The sequence below is a fragment of the Polyergus mexicanus genome, unplaced genomic scaffold, assembly GCF_030449975.1.
Source record: "Polyergus mexicanus isolate NDT 795.1 unplaced genomic scaffold, iyPolMexi1.0 SCAF_13, whole genome shotgun sequence".
Lineage (NCBI taxonomy): Eukaryota > Metazoa > Arthropoda > Insecta > Hymenoptera > Formicidae > Polyergus > Polyergus mexicanus.
Window position 1 is genome coordinate 9,390,691 of NW_027223333.1, and position 22,853 is coordinate 9,413,543.

General features: G+C 33.8%; 5 protein-coding genes, 1 long non-coding RNA gene and 1 pseudogene across 11 annotated transcripts in view; 3 read left to right on the top strand and 4 right to left on the bottom strand.

Annotated features, from left to right (window-relative positions):
* Vps13d (vacuolar protein sorting 13D) overlaps window positions 1-1,602 on the bottom strand; it is an 18,194-nt gene extending 16,592 nt beyond the window's left edge. The window contains exons 1-5 of the mRNA XM_070305513.1: window positions 1,436-1,602; window positions 1,152-1,372; window positions 724-914; window positions 354-585; window positions 26-223 (exon numbers count right to left, since the gene is read on the bottom strand). Of these exons, the coding sequence (XP_070161614.1) occupies window positions 26-223; window positions 354-585; window positions 724-914; window positions 1,152-1,248 (718 nt within the window). The 5' untranslated portion in view covers window positions 1,249-1,372; window positions 1,436-1,602. The remainder of the gene's footprint in view (window positions 1-25; window positions 224-353; window positions 586-723; window positions 915-1,151; window positions 1,373-1,435) is intronic.
* Window positions 1,603-2,345: 743 nt separating this feature from the next.
* LOC138938864 (peroxisomal acyl-coenzyme A oxidase 3) lies at window positions 2,346-6,576 on the bottom strand. Of its 2 annotated transcripts, XM_070306212.1 has the most exons (13): window positions 6,438-6,576; window positions 6,138-6,194; window positions 5,521-5,671; window positions 5,317-5,445; window positions 4,945-5,100; window positions 4,723-4,870; window positions 4,343-4,633; window positions 4,069-4,235; window positions 3,737-3,980; window positions 3,390-3,623; window positions 3,107-3,261; window positions 2,659-2,952; window positions 2,346-2,557 (listed from the first exon to the last, which is right to left on the bottom strand). In XM_070306212.1, exons 2-13 carry the CDS (start codon window positions 6,143-6,145, stop codon window positions 2,468-2,470), a joined length of 2,067 nt encoding a protein of 688 aa, XP_070162313.1. In that variant the 5' UTR covers window positions 6,146-6,194; window positions 6,438-6,576; the 3' UTR covers window positions 2,346-2,467. The 2 variants fall into 2 exon arrangements, with proteins under 2 accessions (XP_070162313.1, XP_070162312.1); XM_070306211.1 differs by lacking the exon at window positions 6,438-6,576 and having other exon boundaries at window positions 6,138-6,252.
* Window positions 6,577-7,241: 665 nt separating this feature from the next.
* LOC138938531 (uncharacterized) lies at window positions 7,242-11,717 on the top strand (annotated as a pseudogene).
* A 265-nt stretch (window positions 11,718-11,982) lies between these two features.
* Window positions 11,983-15,714, bottom strand: LOC138938730 (uncharacterized). The gene is made up of 3 exons (XR_011447748.1): window positions 15,593-15,714; window positions 12,778-14,112; window positions 11,983-12,698 (listed from the first exon to the last, which is right to left on the bottom strand). It is a non-coding gene; the product is annotated as an uncharacterized lncRNA (long non-coding RNA).
* On the top strand, window positions 12,378-14,647 carry LOC138938729 (phospholipase A2). 3 transcript variants are annotated; one of them, XM_070305939.1, is made up of 6 exons: window positions 12,378-12,569; window positions 12,770-13,017; window positions 13,173-13,375; window positions 13,493-13,565; window positions 13,632-13,718; window positions 13,946-14,647. In XM_070305939.1, the coding sequence occupies exons 2-6, from the start codon at window positions 12,791-12,793 to the stop codon at window positions 14,130-14,132; spliced, it is 777 nt and encodes a 258-aa protein (XP_070162040.1). In that variant the 5' UTR covers window positions 12,378-12,569; window positions 12,770-12,790; the 3' UTR covers window positions 14,133-14,647. The 3 variants fall into 3 exon arrangements, with proteins under 3 accessions (XP_070162040.1, XP_070162038.1, XP_070162039.1); XM_070305937.1 differs by having other exon boundaries at window positions 12,669-13,017; window positions 13,946-14,645; XM_070305938.1 differs by having other exon boundaries at window positions 12,378-13,017; window positions 13,946-14,645.
* Window positions 15,715-16,071: 357 nt separating the features above from the next.
* On the top strand, window positions 16,072-20,115 carry Pea (ATP-dependent RNA helicase pea). 2 transcript variants are annotated; one of them, XM_070306495.1, is made up of 3 exons: window positions 16,072-16,221; window positions 16,548-19,740; window positions 19,973-20,115. In XM_070306495.1, the coding sequence occupies exon 2, from the start codon at window positions 16,619-16,621 to the stop codon at window positions 19,718-19,720; it is 3,102 nt and encodes a 1,033-aa protein (XP_070162596.1). In that variant the 5' UTR covers window positions 16,072-16,221; window positions 16,548-16,618; the 3' UTR covers window positions 19,721-19,740; window positions 19,973-20,115. The 2 variants fall into 2 exon arrangements, with proteins under 2 accessions (XP_070162596.1, XP_070162595.1); XM_070306494.1 differs by lacking the exon at window positions 19,973-20,115 and having other exon boundaries at window positions 16,548-19,952.
* On the bottom strand, window positions 20,060-22,691 carry LOC138939034 (dnaJ homolog subfamily C member 1). Of its 2 annotated transcripts, none has more exons than XM_070306499.1 (7): window positions 22,347-22,691; window positions 22,156-22,257; window positions 21,854-22,072; window positions 21,537-21,781; window positions 21,154-21,460; window positions 20,856-21,074; window positions 20,060-20,548 (listed from the first exon to the last, which is right to left on the bottom strand). In XM_070306499.1, the coding sequence occupies exons 1-7, from the start codon at window positions 22,494-22,496 to the stop codon at window positions 20,438-20,440; spliced, it is 1,353 nt and encodes a 450-aa protein (XP_070162600.1). In that variant the 5' UTR covers window positions 22,497-22,691; the 3' UTR covers window positions 20,060-20,437. The 2 variants fall into 2 exon arrangements, with proteins under 2 accessions (XP_070162600.1, XP_070162601.1); XM_070306500.1 differs by lacking the exon at window positions 20,060-20,548 and adding an exon at window positions 20,559-20,772 and having other exon boundaries at window positions 22,347-22,686.
* Between the last annotated feature and the right edge of the window lie 162 nt (window positions 22,692-22,853).

Consider the following 22,853-nt stretch of genomic DNA (forward strand, 5'->3'; position numbering starts at 1 on the left):
AAGCAGTGGTATCAACGCAGAGTACTAGCTAAATCGCCCAGATTTAGACCACCAAAAAGTTGATCTTTTTTTACATGATTCCAATAAATAGAAAGGCTATCAAGTTCCATTAGTTTAAAAGATGCATCTGTAAGATTCCAAGATGTGGAACTAGGTATCCAGCTAGCATCACAACTTTGAGTCGTTAATGCTCCAATTGTAATGCCAAATGCGATACCATTATCTATATGTAAAAAAGAAAAGATCAATAAAAGTTTCATTTAAAACGTTTATTGTGTATTATAATATTTCAAAAATTGAAAATATATTTTAAAAACCTTTTTACATATACAAAATATAGAGAAATTACTTACCATTCGATAATGTTACATCATCTTCATATCTAATATGAACATCTTTGATGTTCAACTGTAAATTTTCGATGATATTTGTTACTAGAGATGTACCATAATTCAACCATGAACTGTAGCTTGAAGCATAATAACCAAGATTATGTTCTATGTCAGCTCTCCATCTGGCTTCTAATGCATCTAATCGACTAAGTTTATATTCTAATATTGCTTGTTCCTCCAATTCATTGTCGTACTGTAAAAATTTGTTCTTACACTAGTCACTTAAGATATATATATAAGATTTATTCTGTCTGTGTATAATCTTCATTAATATTATTAATATTTTAATAATGATAATGATAGAATAAAAAAAATCTTGTTAATATTTTACCTCATCCAAATTAATTGGTCCTGCTACTAGATAAAGCTGCTCTATGCCTATCACCCATGACGCAGTCCTTATTTGTCTAACTGGCACTTGTAATCTAACTTTACCAATAAAACCAGCCTTAATTTCCATCGGTAATCCAATGTGACGCAGAGCTTCGCGTTTCAAGGGTAAGTTTTCTAATTCAACTTCCCCTAAATGTGTGAAAATAAATCCATTACACAGATCGATTAGCATAATATACATAAATAAAAATAAAATAATATAATTACAAAATTACTGTTCTTATAAAAATGATATACTATACGAGAAATATAAGTTATTTTTATTTAATATATTGTATGCTACAAAAAATTAGAAATATAGTTGATAAAGATCAAGCAATACAGGTTCCCGAAAAATTTTAAATGCGTAGCGTAACATAACCTCACCCGATAACAAGGCAATGCTCAGCTGATCTGTGTTCAAATTTTCTACATATTTGCCAAGATAATTGTTCAGCACCCAAGCCACAAGTCCCTCCAACATTTTGATCAAAGATCGTTGTTACACTTTGAATCGAAAATATCTGTATGAATAGGCATAAGTAAGGTTTGTATAGGTTATGTCCCTTATATTTCATTCGAATTCTCGAAATTTGTGAAATAACAGCCTGTAAAGACAAAATATTTCGATAGATGGTATCTGACTTTCATACGATCGACATCTTTCATACCTCGACTATCGTTGCATTTCTTATTAAAATTTCGTAATTTGTCATCGACTGTGAATATCATTTTAAACAACAGCTTTTTTTTCTCTTTTTCTCATTGACACCATCAAAACGTATGCGTTCCATTACTTGTCGTTCGCAACATTTGAAAGTATCAACTGTCTTGGTTTAACTTTCGATGAACAACAAAGATGAAATGATTCAACAAGCGTTGCGAACGTCAAGTGGAACGCAGTAATAATAGCGAGAGATTCCTTTTTTAGCGCATGCGCGATGTAGCAATGATAAATACTTGGAATATGCAGTAAAAATTATTTTTTTTCGTATTTTTATCATATTTTTATGTTTAGACCACAGACTTCTATATGTCTGTGGGGTTCAAACCATTTATAAAAATATCGTTTCGCATTTGATTTTGCTTTTAGTTAAAAAATTTAAGGTGACAAAGTGATCGATATACAAGCAATTAATAATTACAAATTGTATATTTTGAATGTAATATGTATATGTATATAATAAAATATATATAGTGGTAAACAATTTTAGTAAAAATATAACAGTATAATAAAAATAAAAAAAGCTTCATACATGTATCAACATATATCTTAATTCCCCATGTATATAATAAATGCTTAATAGATATTGTCTAACAAGAATTTATATTAAAGCATCCATTACCCCATCTGAAAAAATATATTGTATAACAATTTAATATCGAGGTATCAATTATCATAATATATAACAAATTACTCCTACATACACACATACATACATGTGCGCACGCGCGCGTGATATTATATAGAGTTGCGCATATATATATATACACATACACACACATATGCACAACTCTGTAAATAACGCGACGTAAATTTATACCATACGTTTATTCCGAATTTTTTTTATTTTCTCTCTCTCTCTCTCTCTCTCTCTCTCTCTCTCTCTCTCAAATGTATTTTTTATCTAAAACCCATAAATAAAAAGAATTGGAATAATTATGAAATATTTCTCATATATATAATCACAGTATTTATTATATTATAACTTGGATCGAATCTCTTTCCACCACGATGGACGTTCCAAATTTTCTTTATCTTTGAATATCCACTCTTTCATGTGCTTGTATACCTATACAAGAGTTTTCAGTTTATTGCAAATGGAAAAGAAAGTAATTATTACATGCAATAATGATTTAATGTAAAATATTCAATGTAATAGTAATATTATACCTCGCCATCAGACATTCCTAGAGGAGAATTAAGAATAAAATCCGGCGGTGCTAAGACATCAACCAGCGAAACCGCGTTGTCTAGTAAATCCCTACATAATATTATAACTCCTTTCCGCAAAAAATCGTCTATGTTACTATTAGAAGAAGCATAACCACTGCCATACAAATCTCCCAATCTCTTTTCCAAAGTTACAGCTCCGAATAGAGAACATAATTTTGTCAATACCTCTCGTTCATTTGCTTTCCACTTTGGATCTTGTAAACATCTGATAAAATACATCATTACAGCATGCTGTAAAAAAAGAAGAAAATTAACTGTATTAATTTTTGTTCTACTAAATGTAAATTAGTATACAGTGAATTTATTTATATATAAAAATATACATTTTCCTCAGTAATTAAGTCTATAATTTACAATTTAACAATTTTTGATACAAGTTGCTTACCTCTCCATATACAAGAGATAAAGACCGCGCTAAAAATATTTGGGAATTGTTTTTTATGTCAAAATCGGACATTCCATTTGATTTAAGATCGTTTACACATTGATATGTCTTTTTCAAATAGTAACACACCAACCACTTAAAAGCTAAGAGCAAATCTAAAATAGAGAAACATATTAATTGTAGCATAAATCGTTCACAAGATTAACAACTTCTAACAATATATATATATATATATATATATATATATATTTTATTATATTACAGAATTAATTTCTTATCATACTTTCAGGTTTTAATGTATCCTCAATTGTAGTTTGATCAAATTTGGTATTCAATATTTGTTCTGCATCAACAAGAAAATCCGCGGAACCCAGCGGAGATAGCACAAGTCGTCCATTAATCACATTAGTCCATTGACTTAACAACCAATTACTTGCTTGTTGGATAAGTATATTATTTTCACCCTCATATGTACAGTTTGCATCATTTTCAGCTCTTATGTCACCCAAACGCGACACTATTAACAACATAACAAGATGAAGTATTATTATTATAGTATTATTAAAATATATATGTATAATATATACAGTCATTAAAATAACATAAGCTTATACAAAATCTTGTATTTACTCTTCAAGTATCCATGACCACCGCAAGATTCTCTGCAGTCTTGAATCGCATCACGAGCGATCCATGAACATAATGGTTTTGCTGCGGAAGACAACGCGTGTATCTCTATTCCTAGATCAGAGCTCGAGTTTCCGTCTTCTGCCATGAAACGACTCAAAGAAAATTCAAACATTTTTTTATAAAACATGGTCGAAAATATTTTTATTGCATATGTTGCGGCTAAATGAGGAAAGATTCGCCATTGCTAAAACGTGCGCGTTTTACATATGAATTATAAGGCAATTTTTATATCTTCTACATTCAAATTTGACATGAAAATCCGATATACATACTTGTGCTTGATACTCTATAACTGGTAACTCATCATCCTTGTCCGTAGGACCGAATTGTTTCCTAACTGCACAATAACGTATGGCTATCGTTAGCGCGAGAATCATATAATGCGAACAAATCACAGTAATACTGACACGACCTGATGACAGAGCGCCTAATGACGAGCCTACATCAACACAAGTAAAATGTAAATGGAATCGATCATGAAAAAAAATAATAATACAACAATATTATTACACTTATATAGTTTTCTATATTAATGCTAATACCTACCATATCTTTTTCGTTCATCCTTTATAGCGAGCACATATTTTCCATCCTCGGTAACATCTGCTGTACGATTCAACAGACAAGTATGTGATATAGAATACTTATCGAATATTATGAATCCATTGTCTATTCCGTTAAGTGCTATTTTTTCACCCATGTCACCAATGGTAACACCAGGAAAAGATAGATGAGTTTTTGGATCACGAATTGGTACAATGAAAACATGCAAACCATGTTTCATTCTGTCTGGTGTAATTAGCTGTGCAAATATAAGGGCATGTGTAGCAGATTTTCCTACGAGAATACATAAAGAATAATGTATCAAGTATTATCGTCTTGATTACTAATTCATTATTAAACTTGTCTACCATAATTTGTCTCACCTAAACCACCTGCCCAACATTTTGCGGCTTCAAAATCAGGTGTATGAAGAACAAAGCTTCTTGTCGCTATATCATATGTTGCTGTGGTCCGCATGCCTTTTGCATTAGATCCATGTGAAAATTCAGTTAAAGCAAAACAGCCAATATACTAAGCAATTAAAATACATTAATGAATATTATATACTTGACAATAATAATCATTATTGTTTTGTTTATACATACATTTCCATTGCTAAATTCTTGTGCAAGATGATGATGTTGTTCAGTACCTAATGCTAATATAGTAGTTGGCACCATAGAGTATATGATGCTTAATTTTATAGGTATAGATCCATCATATTGGAAAGTATAAAAAAAATGTTCTTGACCATACATTGGCTAATAAGATTGTACAAAAATTATGCATCAAATTTTGATAAAAAAGCAAAAATTTAGTGGAATATTTTAAACTTTTTTTAAGATAATCTTGTATTAACATAAAAAAATTATGATAAAAATGACATATAATAACATTATTGTAATTAAATTATTAAATTATATAATTAAACTTATACAATTAGTTTACAATTATACATAATTAATTTAGTTAATTACATTTATGTCATTCTCATAAAATGCTGCCAATTGAGTATTGCAGCGTCTTCGAAGCTCATCCAAGCTCGTTATTCCTATTGAAGACCTTTGAAATGCTGGATGTGTTCTGATAAGATCCCATAATTTTTTCTAAACATTTAATCGTTTACGATATAGTTACATAATAGATGTAACGCATATATTAAATTTTATCGGTTCCAGTACCTGAAATTGTATACCATCTTCACTCTCTAAAGTTAATTTGAATGATTTCCAATCAAATGTTGCTCTTTTTCTATAAGCATCTAAGGGTCCCTTAGGTAAATCTCTTATCAAATTATTGGCAAGAGACATTGCGCTAATTCTTCTTTTGAAACTAAAATGACAATTTATTATAAATAACAGCTAGATAAAGAAAAAGCTATAGTACTCTATAGAACCCTATCAATATTTTAACAATAGAATATCCCAAAGACCTCTCAAAGATCAATAAAAAAATATTTAAAACTTGTTTTTTAATTTTTGTTGCACATGATTGTTTTCTACAGAAATGTCAAAGAATGTATATAAATTTTTTCAAGCACTTTGCGACAGCTAAAATTGCGATAAGACATTATTGTGTCCAAGAATGTGGAATCTACCAAGTTTAATAGAGAAAGATCATACAAGATTGTTTTTTTTTTTTTTCCATGATTTTATGCTCTTCTCTTAAATTAAATGCGCATAACGATAAAACGATATATAATTGTGACATTATTTGACACTTGTAAAGTATGATATTAAAAATCTTTACTAAATATATATCATTGATAATATACTAAAAAAACAGTTCATATACGTACATGTACATTCGAATAAAATTTACTACGTTTTTCCTCTTATGTATTGGATCGCTGTTTCTTTCAGAACATTATTACGAGATTTGGATTAATTAAAACGGACTATAGCTTTATATAACTGATTGCAATAAGAATATATATACATAAATTATATACGATACAAAGTTTATATCAAATATCAAAGTCCATATATGATCATATATGCATGCATATTGAACTTTGATATTTGATATAAACTTTGTACTGTGTGTTTATAGTTTATAAAATTCATAAGCCGAATAAACGAAAAGATCTTACGCTTACCCCTCACAATGTTATATAATTTATAATGCATATAATTTATATAATTTATATATATACAAATTATTTTCTTTTATTGATTTTTATTTTCTATTTCTTTATTAAAATAATAAACAAGAACGAAAATATAAAGGTTAAGAACTAAGTGTAACTAAAAGTGTCGCTATATTACCAACGCTTTTTATAGTTACATTACCGATATCATTATGTAGAGTAATGGAGTCAAGGATGATTATATGTGCATACTTTGGAAAGAGCAATAAAATACAAGCTTTTTGCATTCTGTTAAATATGTAGAGACAAAAAATATGTTGAATTTCTACTCTATTTCTGTTTTATGGTCTCGTAGCAACAACTTATTCTTTGCATAGATATGAGACGATAAAACAGAAATAATACAGTAGAAATTCAACATATTTTTTGTCTACATATTTAACAGAATGCAAAAAGCTTATATTTTATTGCAAAGAAGTTGTTTCTACGAGACGATAAAACAGAAATAGAGTAGAAATTCAACATATTTTTTATTTAACAGAATGCAAAAAGCTTATATTTTATTGCTCTTTCCAAAGTATGCACATATCCTTGATTCCATTATTCTACATAATAATATCGGTAATGTAACTATAAAGCGTTGCATGCATACATACATACATACATACATACATATATATATATATATATATATATACACAACATATACACACATGTAGATAATATATAACACACATACAGTATGCTCGGATAAAAAAGGGATGGCAGAGAAGAATGGACAAAGAGAGAAAAAAGATATGAGTGTAACTGAGCAAGTATCTGTACAAGTGCTAAAAGTAAGAAAAAAAAAAATATTTAGTTATAAAATCTTTTTCTGTAGCAATATTTTATTATGCTTACTAATGTGTATTAGTGACTGTGATGTAAATTATCTATCGATACATCGTTTTACAGCCATTCCCTCGCTTACTTATTCCTATTCTCTCTCTCTCTCTCTCTCTCTCTCTCTCTCTCTCTCTCTCTCTCTCTTTCTCTCTCTCTGCTCGTTCTTTTTATTGTATTTCTTTCTTTTCCATTATTATATTCTCTTATTTATTCGACTTTTATGGTTTTTATTTTCGTCTTCCTACATAATAGTAATTATTAGTTTAATCATTAATTTATTTATCTTTATTTTATAGAATATAAATGAGATATTGTGTATTATAAATAGAAAAAGTAGTTAATTATATTAACAAAAAGATTTTGCATTTTAACTAATATTCGCATTCCGTCGGTAATCCGGCATCCTCTTAATAGCGCCATATTCTCGTCAGAGTTATGAGAGAATCAACAGTCGATAAGATAAACAACTGAAAAATATTATTATCGACTCCACTTTGCGCGGCTGATTTTGAAAAATCTTTAAAACGCTTGTGATGATATAAAATAATATCGCAACAATATATCATATATATTTACAATATTGTAATCTTTTGAAATATTTCTAAAAGGTTTATATCATCTATCTTTTTCTGTAATATATATTTGAATATCAATAAAATATAATAATAAAATTTCCAGTAATTTTTTTCAATTAAATGTATATTAAAATATATCCAGGATACGATTTTACGCGAATTCAATTTTCGATGTTAAAAATATATATCGCAAAATAATTTCAATATTATAATAGAAATTATATACATTATAGTTTTGAAGTCTCTCTTGATTTCGATGTGTAACTGGATGACAACGCGATATTAACGGGTGAAATTCTCTCTTCATTATTGTCGATCATTACCGTGAAGGGAGGCGAGAGTACGAATGGCGTTCGTCGTCAGCATGGGCCGTATTTTCCTTCCTGGTCCTCCCGGTGCCCGTATTGCATCCTTCCGCGTTAACGAAGCGAGAGAGAAGATATCTGAGGTAAATCGATGTCGATTTCAAGACAAGAGAGATGAAACTTGCGACACATTACTCGATAAGTTGTCAAATAAATGAGAACGACTACGAGATACATGTATCTCTCATATCGAGATCGCTTATTTCATAATATTACAATCATAAATGCACAAAAAATATTCAACTATTATAATCATGAAAAAAGAATTTCTTTTCGACCATCAATTTTTTTTTTTTTTTTTTTTAATAGATACAGTTGAAATTTCAGTTACTGCATTAATATTACATATTTAAAAAATAAACAAACTTGGATATAAAATCTTGATGAAATCTATGGTAAGAACCATTTGATATTGATTTAAATTCTATTTTTGTCTTTATATCACTAATGATCGAATGTTTCTTTCGAAGATGATCGTAAGAATGCTAATTTATTTACGTCGGTGTTTTTACACTCATTATCTATACAATCAATAATGATATAAAATAACTCGATATTCGTTCTCTTTTGTGATCGTTATCGAAATAATTGAGATTTATGACATAAATATTTACATAATAACAACTATGTTCTGGCTACAATTGGTCTATTATAATTTGTAACTTACATTACACTTGTTTTAGTAATTAAGCAAAATAATAAATGTATATTGTATGTATATTGTATAGAAAATATATTTTTAATATATAATATAATGGAAACTATACGTGTATAAAGATTGATTCCCTATGTATATAGAAATTCAAGTTACTATCACGAGTACAAAACTGGCGAGCAGAATGGAGCAAGTCGCAAATTCTTCTGTGCAAAACAGGATTGAAGACAATAATCACACGGATAAAAAAAACTTAAACCTGACGTCGCGTAATAATGAAGTTCCCACTATTCAGGAGGAGGCATTATTCACCTGCTCTTTATACATTTCGCGTGCTGGCGGCCTTCAAGACCAAGGTCACACGATCCAAGGTGCAATATGCAATATCTAATTTGTTCTAAAGATAGAAACTTACAATTCATTTATTATGTTTCGCGTAATATAATTGATCAGGTTGCGAGTTGTTACGATCTCATCTTGAAGATGCTATCACCGCTTCCGAACCACTGTCGACGTGGCGCGTCTCTGAGACTCCATGCGGTCTGATAGCTGTCTTTGCTAGAGAAAATGATGCCGATAAACTATTGCAACGGGGCGACCTAGCCCGCGTGTTCGGAAGACCTGTACAAGTATAAAACCTGTTTATGTTGCTTTCAAATGCTACTAGATATCGAGAGACAGAACCACTTAAAAGACGTTGCATGATCTTTTTGGACAAAGAGACATATTTTATTTTGCATAAAATTTTGTTTACAATTATCTACTCTACTAAACTATTTCATAATCAAATGTTATTCTGAGACTATACCGTCAATTATTCCTTCATTATTGAATTTCAATGAAATATTCTCTTAAATATTATATTTATATTTTTCGATCAAATTTATATATATTTTTCTATCAGGTAGCACGATTCTCAGCGAGAGATTCTCGATATCGTCAAGCCGTACTTCTGAGAGATATCCCGTGGGCCATACCGCTCCAAGATATAAATTCGGCTCTGGCAAAGCAGGGAATTGTCGCTGGAAACGTCGAACGTTCGCGACACTTTGTTCGAGTAGAGGTAGAGACCGCTTATCTTCCTTTCTGTTCTTAACACTCTAATTATTATGTTAATACAATAATTTTATATCATGAAAATTGACGCGTAAAATTAAATTAACTTATCCAAGCTCAAATATATATAGATTATGTCGTCGTTATTTATTAAATTTGCATAAAAATGTAAAATACATATATTTTATATCATTGTAAAAATACCGGTTCTTGTAATAGATTTCTATATAGATATAGTTAAGATACAAGTTTCGAAAGTCAACTTTCCAATTGTATCTCGGTAGCTCTCTTGCATTATTTGCAAGGAAAAAAATTAAGATGAAAGGTAGCGATCAATAAATATGTCGCAGAAAGTTATTAATATAAATATAATATATAAATACAATGTAATAATGAATAAAAAAGTGAAAGATATTTATCCTCGCTCCTTTCTTGCATAGGTCTTCGACGCGGGCCATTACGAAGCCCTATTACGTCAAGGTTTGGACTTTTTCGAGGTGGCACGTTTCAACGCCGTTCCGGAACGCTGGTGGCGTGGCAACGGTAATACCGTATGTTCCTCCGGTATATCATCGCGATGCGCACCGACAAACTACGGAAATAATTCTCCGGAGACGTCGAATATATCGCAAACGGCGGATGGTGTACTGCAATGTTACCGATGCCAGGGTTTTTGGCATGTGGCCGCCAATTGTCGGCACCTGCCGCGTTGCGTCCGTTGCGGCGAGCCGCATAGCGTCGAATTTTGTCCCAGACCACGCAATAATCCTATATGCTGCCACTGTTCCGGACCTCATCATGCCGGTAGATAGCTTTTTCGTTTCTTTGCCGAAGCTATCGTAGCGTCTCTCACCTATCTACATTATACATTATTTTGCGATACAAAAATTAGGAAAAAAAAAAAAAAAAAAAAACAATTATTCGTTAAATCGTTTAATATAGATTTTATTTAATTATCTATGTAAATAATTGATTGTATATCACACGTATATATATTTCTTATACATATTTGAAATAATCGATTACATATACGAGTGAATAATTGATATACATTTAACAATTCATAAATAATTGCTTAATTTAATTTTTTATCTATACATATGCTTTTTGTGCCTTAATGATAATCAGATGATTATATAAAATATTTAATTTACGATTCATCAGAAACTGAATCGCCAAACTTGCTTAAAATCCATTATAAATTAATTTGTAAAAACAAATCATTTGTTTTAGTCATGACAACGTCCATTTTTTGTTCATTAATCATAAACGTACATGCAAATTAATATTGATGTTTTAGCCAAAAGAATTATACAAAAAACTATCGCTTCCAATGTAATACGTTTAAAATACGCGTAAAGTCTAAAATTCGATTCAGATTTATTCTAGAAATCAAGAAATAAAATTTTTATGAAACAAATCAATTTTTCTCGCAAATTGCTTTACGTTTAAATAATGACACAACTTTCTACATTTCTGTTTCATATTATCTATTATCATAAACTCTGTGTGCATGCATATTGAAAATACTATTGTGTCTGCTACCACACATTATGTATAGACGCGGGATGACTATAATGCTTTTTCATTTTTTATTACAGGATATAGACAGTGTCCAGTTAGACTGCAATTGTCCAATGCAACTCCCGTAAGCATCACATTGAGTACAACTCGCACAGGAGGTCAATATCCAACGAGCGCCGCGAGCAAATCGAACCCTTCGTGCCATTCCCTGAGATAGGGTCACTGTTAAATATCTTTATTTAACGATAGCAAAATTATTTATATACAAAATTATCAATCTTACTTGCATTGTTTATGAACCATATCATTGTTATAATCTCGAAATGATGATGAAAGCGCTTAATATCCGTGTTGCGGATATAAAACAATTTCGAAAAACGTGATGACACGATGACAATCCGTTGTGTTATTATTGCATATAAAAAATGTCACGGAGCTATTTCGATCGCTAAGAATCATGTAAAAATTTACAAATAATGTGTATAGTAATTTATACATTTTATATTATAAACAAGCCAACAAGAGATTTTAAGAGGGTGACTTTTAAGACTATTATCATCTTCTCAAGATATATGTGACTTATATGTACAAAAAAATTTTTCTACAGATTTATATATACATATATATAAAATATATATTTTTATATGAATTGTAAGAATTTGTCTTGAAGTTTTGCTTACGATAAGAAGATTCTCGCGCAATTGCGAGGAAACTCGACGAGACATCGCGCTTTCTCCTCTTTTTTTTCTTTTTACGGGGAATTCCATAAATTTGCAGTTACAAACCACAGAACCGTATTTCGCTGTTTCGTCCCACTTTCTTCGTCCTAGTCCCCCACGAATGTAGGTCTCCCCACCGGCATCTGTTGCCGCTACCACGCTACCACTATGTAATACTTGGCGATCGAAGGAGAGAGAAGCTAATATGTGCGGGTGTTCATCGTACCTATACGTATTTAGCTATTCGATCGACTAGTCCGGTTCGTCCGTACGATTGATGTTGGACATGGGTGCATTATATAATTATATGCCATCAGATACATCATTTGTGATCGACTAGTTTGTTGTGATCGGTTCCCGATGTACGTAAACGCGCAAACAGTATATATCAATTAATTTAAAAAAGTTTACTTCGCTCTTTTTATATGTGATAATTTTTTAAAATATTGAGTTTTATACAGGAATTATTCCTTCTTGTTGCGAAGAAAACTCTAAAATGTACAATATAAAAATTTTAAACAAGTATAAAACCATGTAACGCAATAATTGATGAAAACTCAAGATCAATACTTTGAAGAAGAAGATGCATTCAATGCACTTGACGTTCTTTCTCATCGTGTTAGTATGCAGCTTGACCGCGCAGCCAACATTCTTCAGAAGCACATTCAAGGGATTGGGCGACATCGTATCGAATCCTTCTGCGCTCGCGAACGACGAGATACGAGTCGTTTATTACCACGAACAGACAGTGGCCGTGATCAATCTCGGTCCAAGCAATGAATTACGCGATTGCAATATTATCGAAGTATAGTAAGTGGTTATCTTAAAGGCCGCTGCTTGATATAATTATGATAATCAGATCGTTTCAAAACCGGTTCTTATAGTCAGTTATATACCTAGTCATCATTTTTTCTTTTTATTATTCTGCATAATCTTGACTCGCATCGTTATTATGTTTCTTTCAGTGAGCCATCCGAAGTTACTGAAGTTTTACGAAATTTGTCTATGACTTTACAACCACAAATGGTGTCCTTTCAGGAGATAACGAGACTCATGCAACAGTGCGAATTGTTGGACAAACTCCAAGTGAAAGCTACGTCCGCTTTGCCGACAAACGCATTGAGCAGAGCCGCTAGTTCTATCACTCTGTTCTCTGGTATTTTACCAGGTCAATCCTTTATACTTTATATCATTTTTATGAACGTACACGATTTTGTATTCTATACAGTATTTGTTGGCAAAGATTAAAAAAAAAAAAAATATATATATATATATTACTATATAGGCACAAAATGGTGTGGTACAGGTGACATAGCTGAAAATTATCATGATCTGGGCGATCTACCTCACATCGACAGGTAAATCAATAACTTTCGAAAAAGTTAATTTTAAAGTCAGTTTAATGTAAATTTTGTATTTTTCAGATGCTGTCGTACCCATGATCTTTGCCCTATAAAAATCCGAGCTCAGCAGACTCGATACAATCTTACAAATTACTCCCTTTATACTAAGTAAGACCTAATATCGATAATTCATAAAAAAGGGAATATAATAATCGATTTATTTTAACGAGTATTTTAGTACAATGCGTCTTTGACCGTCACAATTTACTATATTATTTCCTTAATCATTCTTAACAATGCATAAAATTATCTATTACCTGTTAATGGTTTCACAGTTGTCTCTCTCTCTCTCTCTCCTCAAGACAATCATTAGCAAATATTTCACTGTTTCACAGGTCACATTGTATTTGCGACAAAACGCTTTATCAATGTTTAAAAGCTGCCGATCATCCAACGGCGAATCTGATGGGACAGATATATTTCAACATCATCAAAGTTCCATGTATAGAAGACACAAGGAGAAACCGGTATTCCTCTTCGGTATTGTCAAGAAAGTTTGTACCTGTGAAAAAAGAATATTAGAACTCAACGATGTATATTATAATTACTGATACATAAATCAAATACATATTAAAATAGTAATGGAAGGCTTTGATATTGAATATCCACAAATTAGAGGAGCGGGCTAGATAAGAGCTCAAGCACTGTGAACGTTGCGCAAATTCTTCATGTTTAAACAAAAGTAAAATTAATCTTTAGAATTACGTTTGCATGATTTCGCGAGCTGGAAAAGAAGAGTAATTTTTTATAGCTTTTTGTGCGCTGAATCCAAATCCGCGAAGCAAAATGGCCTAACATCAGGTTTTCGAGAAAAATGAATTTGAAATCTCCCAAAAACGCGTTTTTTACCAATTTTGAAAATGTGTAGTAGACGAAACGGAAGAAAAGGTCAAATGAAAGCTTGAATATTGTACTTTAATATAAAATATCGGATATTTTATAGCGGGTACTATCGAATCTCAGGTGCGCTTAGTTTTTAAGATTGGATGTAGTCGTACTGTATCAAATAAAACAATTGCTCGATGCAGTCCAATTGCAACACCATTGCAAACATTAAAAATTTTAATTATGAATTTAATACATAACTTTCTATACATTAAAATGTCACGATAAGTTCTTTGAAAAATATTTCTTTTTACAAATTGTTCAAATAATTTACAGTTATTGTTTACAGTTATTAATTTACAAAGTTAAATAAATATTTTGTTACAAAATATGATCTTCTATTCTCATTTATTAAATTCACTATTGAAATTGTTACTATATTCATCAGCAATCATCTTGCAATCGGATTGTATGGGGCAATCGTTCTACTCCTTTCAATTTAGTCGAATCTCGGCTTTCTTCCGCTCCCCTCTTCCTCGTCAACCACCTTGTCTCGATCGAAATTCGCTTAAAAAGATTTACAGAAGAGTATAGAGATTTAATAGGAAAAAAAAAGAAAAGATGCAAAAATGAAAGTAACAATGTCGTTTATAATTTCTATACAAAATAACGATCTTATTTTCTTGTCATAATCTTGGGAGAGAGTTGATCTAGAGTCTTATTTTTTTTTTTCGCGTTGCCATTGAATGAGTCAACGCGAAATAAAGATGTAGGGAATGGCCTTTTATTAGTCATTTTTTTCTAATATATATAATATTTTTTTATATCGAACTGTATATATCGTGAAGGATAAGTAAATATCTTAGGAATCTTATCGCATATTTTTCATTATTTTCAATAATAGAGATAATAGTTTGACGGCAAAAGAAAGATCTTTTAAAACGGAAGATATATTTTTTAATTGATTACTATCAAAATCCTTCGTAATTTTTTTCTTCGTCTGTTTTGCGTAACCAAAAAATAGATAAAGAAAGATAGTAAGATAGCTAAGAAAAAAAATATGTATATATGTGTATTTAATATATATATATAAATATTTATATTTATATTTATATTTATATATATGTAAAATAACATAAAGAATGTACCATACTTACTCTAATTCCGAAATATATTTGTTAATTTCCTAAAATTCCGCCTTTCCGTCACCAAGTTTCATGTTTCATGGCGAAAAAATTCATGTGTAAAGTTTCACATTTCACGTTTGCGCCCTAGCGGAAAAATTACATGATCGCTGCCCTGCTATCGAAGGATGCGTTCGAAAATCCTATTCGTGGGGTAGAGTATTATTAAATTGTCCAATCAGAGCAAAGAAATCTTTCTCCCTATCGTTCTGACCAATCATAACTAGAGAGCCTCTAGAAGAAAGAGGCGCCAACCAGCCTTTTCGTGATTGGCTGGCATAGGGTCTGTTCTTTACAGCTGAACTGGCTGCACCGGTTCAGAGTTTATCTTTTTCTGTCCCCATTGGAAGGAGAAGGATGGGCTCTGAACTGGTGCAGCCAGTTCAGCTGTAAAGAACAGACCTATAATATATGCCGATTTGGTCATTATGACTTGTGACGAGCGACGAGAGTTCGTTGCCGCCCGTGGACGGAAACGGATGTGTTCAGACACGTTATGCGTGTATCCTTTGGATTTTATTTTTGAGTTTTATCTTCCCATTTTAAAGAGGAATTCTTTCTAATTATTCACTTAACCGTTCTCATCTGGCTGACAATGAGTGGTGGGTATTTACTTAACCAGTGCCAATTAAACGAAGAAGAAGAAGAGGGTCATTGCGACGCCGATGCACAACAGATGGGATACGAATTCTCGGACCGACGATATCAAATGTTTAAGGTTATATTACGCATATTACAAAATATAATGCGTAATATAATCTCGGTCCGAGAATTCGTATCCCATCTATTCTGCATTGGCGTCGCAATGACCAAATCGACATATATTGTGCCAGCCAATCACGAAAAGGCTGGTTGGCGCCTCTCTTTCCTAGAGGCTCTCTAATCATAACAATAACACTGCTTTCTTCATTTTTTCATCGATTTTCAGAATCGCAAACCGAGGATCGTTAAATCACAAATATTATTAAGTGCATTCAGAAATTGCTGCCAGAGAGGAAAATGATGGAAGAGGTAACAAAATTGGAACATCTATCTCTGGTGTCGAAAATCTGCACAGAATTGGAAAATCATCTTGGATTGAATGATAAAGATTTGGCTGAATTTATTATACATCTAGCTGAAAAGAACAACACGTTTGCAGCATTCAAGAAAGTATTGATTGAGAATGGAGCCGAGTTCTCAGACTCCTTTATGGCAAATCTTCTTAGAATAATACAGCATATGAAACCTGCTAAAACATCTGCTGAAAAGCCATCAAAACTTATAAATAAACAGGACGGGCTGGCTTTGAAATTCCCTGCGCTAGCATTACCAAACAATGATCCGCAATATTCAGATATCAAAAATGCTAAAGATGAGGATATTGTTAACAATGTTATGGCTTCTTTAGAAGCATTTGCACCATCTAATAAAAGACATTCTACCGGTACTGAAAGAAATAACAGTAAGATTGATGGTGGTGAGAAAAAAGACAAACGGAGAAAAAGAAGCAGAAGCAGATCAAAGGCAGACGAGGACGAGAAGCATCTGCGTAATCCAGATAGGCCTACTTCCTTGTTAGAACTACAGGGTAATTACGACGAGGACGAGACGTACTCGAGAAAGCGCGTGCAACGTTTATCGTCGCCAGAGAAGTGGGAGATTAAACAGATGTTAGCAGCATCGTGCATCGATAGAAATGAGTTACCAGAGTTCGACACGGAGACTGGGATTTTGCCGCGAGAGGACGACGAAGAGGAGGATGTGGAGATTGAGCTCGTCGAAGAAGAGCCACCATTTCTGCATGGTCATGGTAGAGCACTGGGCGACCTTAGCCCTGTGCGAATAGTGAAAAATCCGGACGGCTCGCTGGCGCAAGCAGCGATGATGCAGAGCGCCTTAGCGAAAGAGCGGAGAGAGCAAAAGATGCTGCAACGTGAGCAAGAGATGGACTCTGTGCCCACTGGTCTGAATAAGAACTGGATAGATCCTTTGCCGGAAGCGGAGAGCCGTACTCTAGCGGCGAACATGCGTGGCATCGGACTACAAACGCAAGATCTGCCCGAATGGAAGAAACACGTGATAGGCGGTAAGAAATCTTCATTCGGTAAGAAGACAAACCTGACACTATTGGAGCAACGTCAGAGCTTGCCGATCTATAAACTACGCGACGATCTAGTGAAAGCGGTAACGGACAATCAAATTCTGATCGTCATCGGAGAGACCGGCTCGGGCAAGACGACGCAGATCACGCAATATCTGGCGGAGGCCGGTTTTACTGCACGCGGCAAGATCGGCTGCACGCAGCCACGCCGCGTGGCAACCATGAGTGTGGCCAAGAGAGTGGCAGAGGAATTTGGCTGCTGTCTGGGCCAGGAGGTGGGCTATACTATCCGTTTCGAGGATTGCACCGGACCGGAGACTAGCATCAAGTACATGACCGATGGTATGCTGCTACGCGAGTGCTTGATGGACCTCGATCTGAAAACGTACTCTGTGATCATGTTGGACGAGGCGCACGAGCGCACGATCCACACAGACGTATTGTTCGGCCTGCTGAAACAGGCGGTAGGCCGTAGGCCCGATCTCAAGCTAATCGTCACTAGTGCCACCCTGGATGCGGTCAAATTTTCGCAGTATTTTTTCGAGGCGCCAATCTTTACCATTCCTGGACGCACGTTTGAAGTTGAGGTGATGTACACGAAAGAGCCGGAAACAGATTATCTGGACGCCGCGTTAATCACCGTTATGCAGATTCATTTGCGCGAGCCGCCGGGCGATATCCTGCTCTTTCTCACTGGTCAAGAGGAGATCGATACAGCCTGCGAGATCCTTTACGAGCGCATGAAATCGCTGGGTCCGGATGTGCCGGAGCTAATCATTCTTCCCGTTTATTCGGCTCTGCCGTCGGAGATGCAAACTAGGATATTTGAGCCAGCACCGCCCGGTTCGCGCAAGGTCGTCATCGCAACAAACATTGCCGAAACTAGCCTGACGATTGACGGCATCTATTACGTCGTTGATCCCGGCTTCGTCAAACAAAAAGTTTATAATTCCAAGACTGGTATGGATAGTCTCATAGTGACTCCAATCAGTCAGGCGGCAGCGAAACAACGTAGCGGGCGAGCCGGCAGAACCGGACCCGGAAAATGTTACAGGCTCTATACCGAGCGGGCTTATAGAGACGAGATGCTACCCACACCAGTGCCGGAGATTCAGCGGACAAATTTGGCCACCACCGTACTGCAACTGAAAACTATGGGTATCAACGATCTTTTGCATTTCGATTTTATGGATGCGCCACCGGTGGAGTCGCTGATCATGGCATTAGAGTCGTTGCACAGCTTGAGCGCCCTTGACAACGAGGGTTTACTGACGCGATTGGGCCGGCGAATGGCAGAATTTCCACTCGAGCCGAATCTATCCAAGATGTTGATTATGAGCGTGCATCTTCAATGCTCCGACGAGATCCTGACCATCGTTAGCATGCTATCCGTTCAGAACGTCTTTTATCGGCCGAAGGACAAGCAAGCTTTGGCCGATCAGAAGAAGGCCAAATTTAATCAGCCCGAAGGCGATCACTTGACCTTACTGGCGGTCTATAATTCCTGGAAAAATAATAAACTAAGTAATGCGTGGTGTTATGAGAACTTTGTGCAGATCAGGACGCTGAAGCGTGCCCAAGATGTACGCAAGCAACTGCTGGGCATAATGGACAGGCACAAACTAGATGTAGTGTCGGCTGGCAAAAATACGGTGCGCATACAGAAGGCGGTATGTTCCGGATTTTTCAGAAACGCCGCGAAGAAGGATCCGCAGGAGGGATACAGAACATTGGTCGACAGCCAAGTCGTGTATATTCATCCGAGTAGCGCATTGTTCAATCGTCAACCGGAATGGGTCATCTATCATGAATTGGTGCAGACTACCAAGGAATACATGAGAGAGGTGACGACCATTGATCCAAAGTGGTTAGTGGAGTTTGCGCCCGCGTTCTTCAAGTTTAGCGATCCGACCAAACTCAGCAAGTTTAAGAAGAATCAGAGGCTAGAACCGCTTTATAATAAATATGAGGAACCAAATGCGTGGAGGATATCCCGGGTTCGCAGGAGACGTAATTAAAAGATTTGCTGATAATCTATGTAAATATCATTCCGCATTATAACGTTTTTACCTGCTTGCATAATATTTTATTTTTTTTGAAAATCATAGAGAAAAATACTCTTAGCTCAAAGTAATATTTTTTTTATCACAGTAACAGCTTACACCTGCAATGATAAAACTTTGAAAAGACGAAAAACATTTTTATTTTGCATGTGTAATATACTAGCTTATTCTGATACATATGTAAAAAATATTTTGCTTTATTATTAGGAAAAGCAAGGAGTAAAGACAAGTTATATAGTTATAATATCGCGAAGACATTATATGACTCGATTTTATTATAAACTATAAAGTGTGTCAAACCAGAAAAACATAATGTAATCATTGAATCATATGTACAAGAATGCAATTATAAAGAAGATTATTTACGAATCTTTATGATATACATACTTGTAAACGTTGTAAATATAACCATGTTCATATTAAATTTTTCTTATTTATCAAAAAGATCTGCTTCGGTAAAATACGATACAAATTCTCTAGTAATCAGTCTTTTAGAGAAGAGGGCAATGTTTCAAGATTGTACATTTTCAATCTCTTCCCTTTTGATTAGTTATTAAATTTATTATAAATAAATACATTCTCGATAACATTTAATAAGATGTGACAATAGGGAAAATATTTCCCCATTTAATTTATTCTTCTCTTATTTCTAGTTTCAAATTTATATTTGTATTATGATGAGACCGAGTTTTGTGTGTATGGACGCGAATGTGTGTGTGTATACATATATATATACACACACACACACACACATATAACATGGTTAAAACACCATAAGAGAATCTGTAAAAAATTTACATTTTTCTAAATGAGGATCGATATATTTGGGAGATATCACTTTTTTTTTGTTTCCGCACTTGTGCTATAGTTCAGTAAAATAGTATTTCTTGGCTTGATAATATACAAAGTCTTCGGAAAAACAGAATCTCATATTAGTAGAACTATTGAGATTGTTGCTTTTTTTTCACTAATTCTACCAATTGTTTATAGCGCACTTGGCATTCTTCCTGTAAATCGATGATAATTTCTAAATCTATAATCCACTACACACAAGGGAAGTGATAATATATAATAAATAAAAATCTCTTACTTTTGTTTTCCCTTCGACGCAATTTGCAATTTTTTCCCATCTATCTACGGATGCACCCTTGGGGTATTTCGTGAGAGCCGCTTCTAATGCTCTCTGTTGTTCCTGACTCCATTCGACAGTACTGACCGTATTTTCGCTGCGGGTCTTAATCTTCTTTGGTCTTTCTTCTACAACTTCCTCCTCAATTGATTCAATAGGTTTCAAACCTTCGTCTTTTACCTAACATGATAAAATATATAGATTTTCAATTTCATATTAAAACCATATTAAAAAATAAAATTGATAACAATATAATAACCTTTTTAGCCATATGTGTTACTTCCGCGACAGTGCGATTCATAACACTCGCGATTTTCTCCCATCGTTCCGGAGTTCCACCAGGGTATTTTTTCACATATTTTATCAGCTCCAATATGTCACTGTCAGTCCACAAGCCACCAGATATCGTTGGCTTTTCACAGACATGATTCGTGTAATTGCAGTCTTCTTTTTTTACGGCATCTTTAAAATTGCCGCTACTTCTCTCTTGTAGTGTAAAACCAGATCTACGTTTTCTAACACCGCGCGATGTTGTTTCTGGTTCTGGTTGCTCATTCTCCTGTGCTCTGAAAAGTAGATGTTTAGGTTATTACAAATGATATATAAATGAAATAAGAGAAACAGAAAATGATATACTCTTACAATGCTTCCTCTTCCTCCTGCTTTTTCCTCTCTTTTCTTTCTTTCAAGAGTTGAGCGATCAGACGAATGGTAGAAGGTATAGCTACTATTGAACCTATTATCCATCTTGGTAATTGAAATGGAAGAGTATTCCACATGGTTGGAGTAGGAATTTTTTCCAAGATGTCTGCCAAATCTGGTACATCCATTTTGCTCTTTCTGCTTTTCTTTTGCATCTTTTGAAGCTTGCTACCTAAAACTTGTTCCTGTAATCATTGCGACAGATATTAATTTTTTACACCAAAGAAATAGAAAAATAAAAATAAAGCGTTTCTTACGTAAGTATATCGTTTCTCGAAATATGCTGCCCATGCTACAAGATATTGTCCTATCGTGATAAGTGTGAACAAAATAATACTCATTTCCAATAATCCCATTTTTCGAACATGACGATAGTAATACACTGCCGATCGCCAATTTGGCAAACCATTAACAAGTACATTATCATATTTCTGTCGCTTTCCAGAATCTTTTAGAATGTCATAAACAGCGACTAACTAAAAAGGAAAGTACAAAAGCTGTCAATGTATATATTTTCAATAATTTGAATGTCTTATCTTTATTTCTATGAAGTATATACCTTTCTAAATTGTTGTTCCGCATCCTCTGCCGGATTTTTATCCGGGTGTAACTGCAACGATAAACGTCTAAAAGCTTTCTTGATCTCCGATGCGTTCGCGGACTGTGTGAGAAAAGATATTATTTATTAATATTAATAAAATTCATTTAATAGCATTTAATAGTAGTTAAAATATATTTGTAAAAAAATACCTGTGTAATACCCAAGACATCGTAAAAATTTTGATTGACCTCCTCGACCACGTCGAACACTTCCAATTCATCGTTGTCCCATGCATGAGAGAATCTAAACAAGATACTCAGAAAATAGAAAATTCCAAAAATGATCAATGGTACATTCATTTTTATCCACCGAATATAGACATAATTATTAATACACGCGCGCGTTTCTTGGTTTCGATGCGAAATCTCAAATTTTATTAGGACATAACGTTCTGCTTTTCGACATCTTAGGTTAGAAAATGTTTTTGACGCAAGAGTGCCACATTGCAATTATCTCTTCTCTCTTCTCTCTTCTCTCGTCTCTCTTTTTCGAAATTACGATACGTCAGAATTACGATACGGTGGATACGTATGAAAGTATATAATACGCTAAAAAGAAAAATCGACCAATAGCATCAAGTACAGTATGCTTTGTCGCCCGTGCTGATTGGCTAACACATTGCAAGAAACTTTGCAGAACTTGGACATTTTCTATTC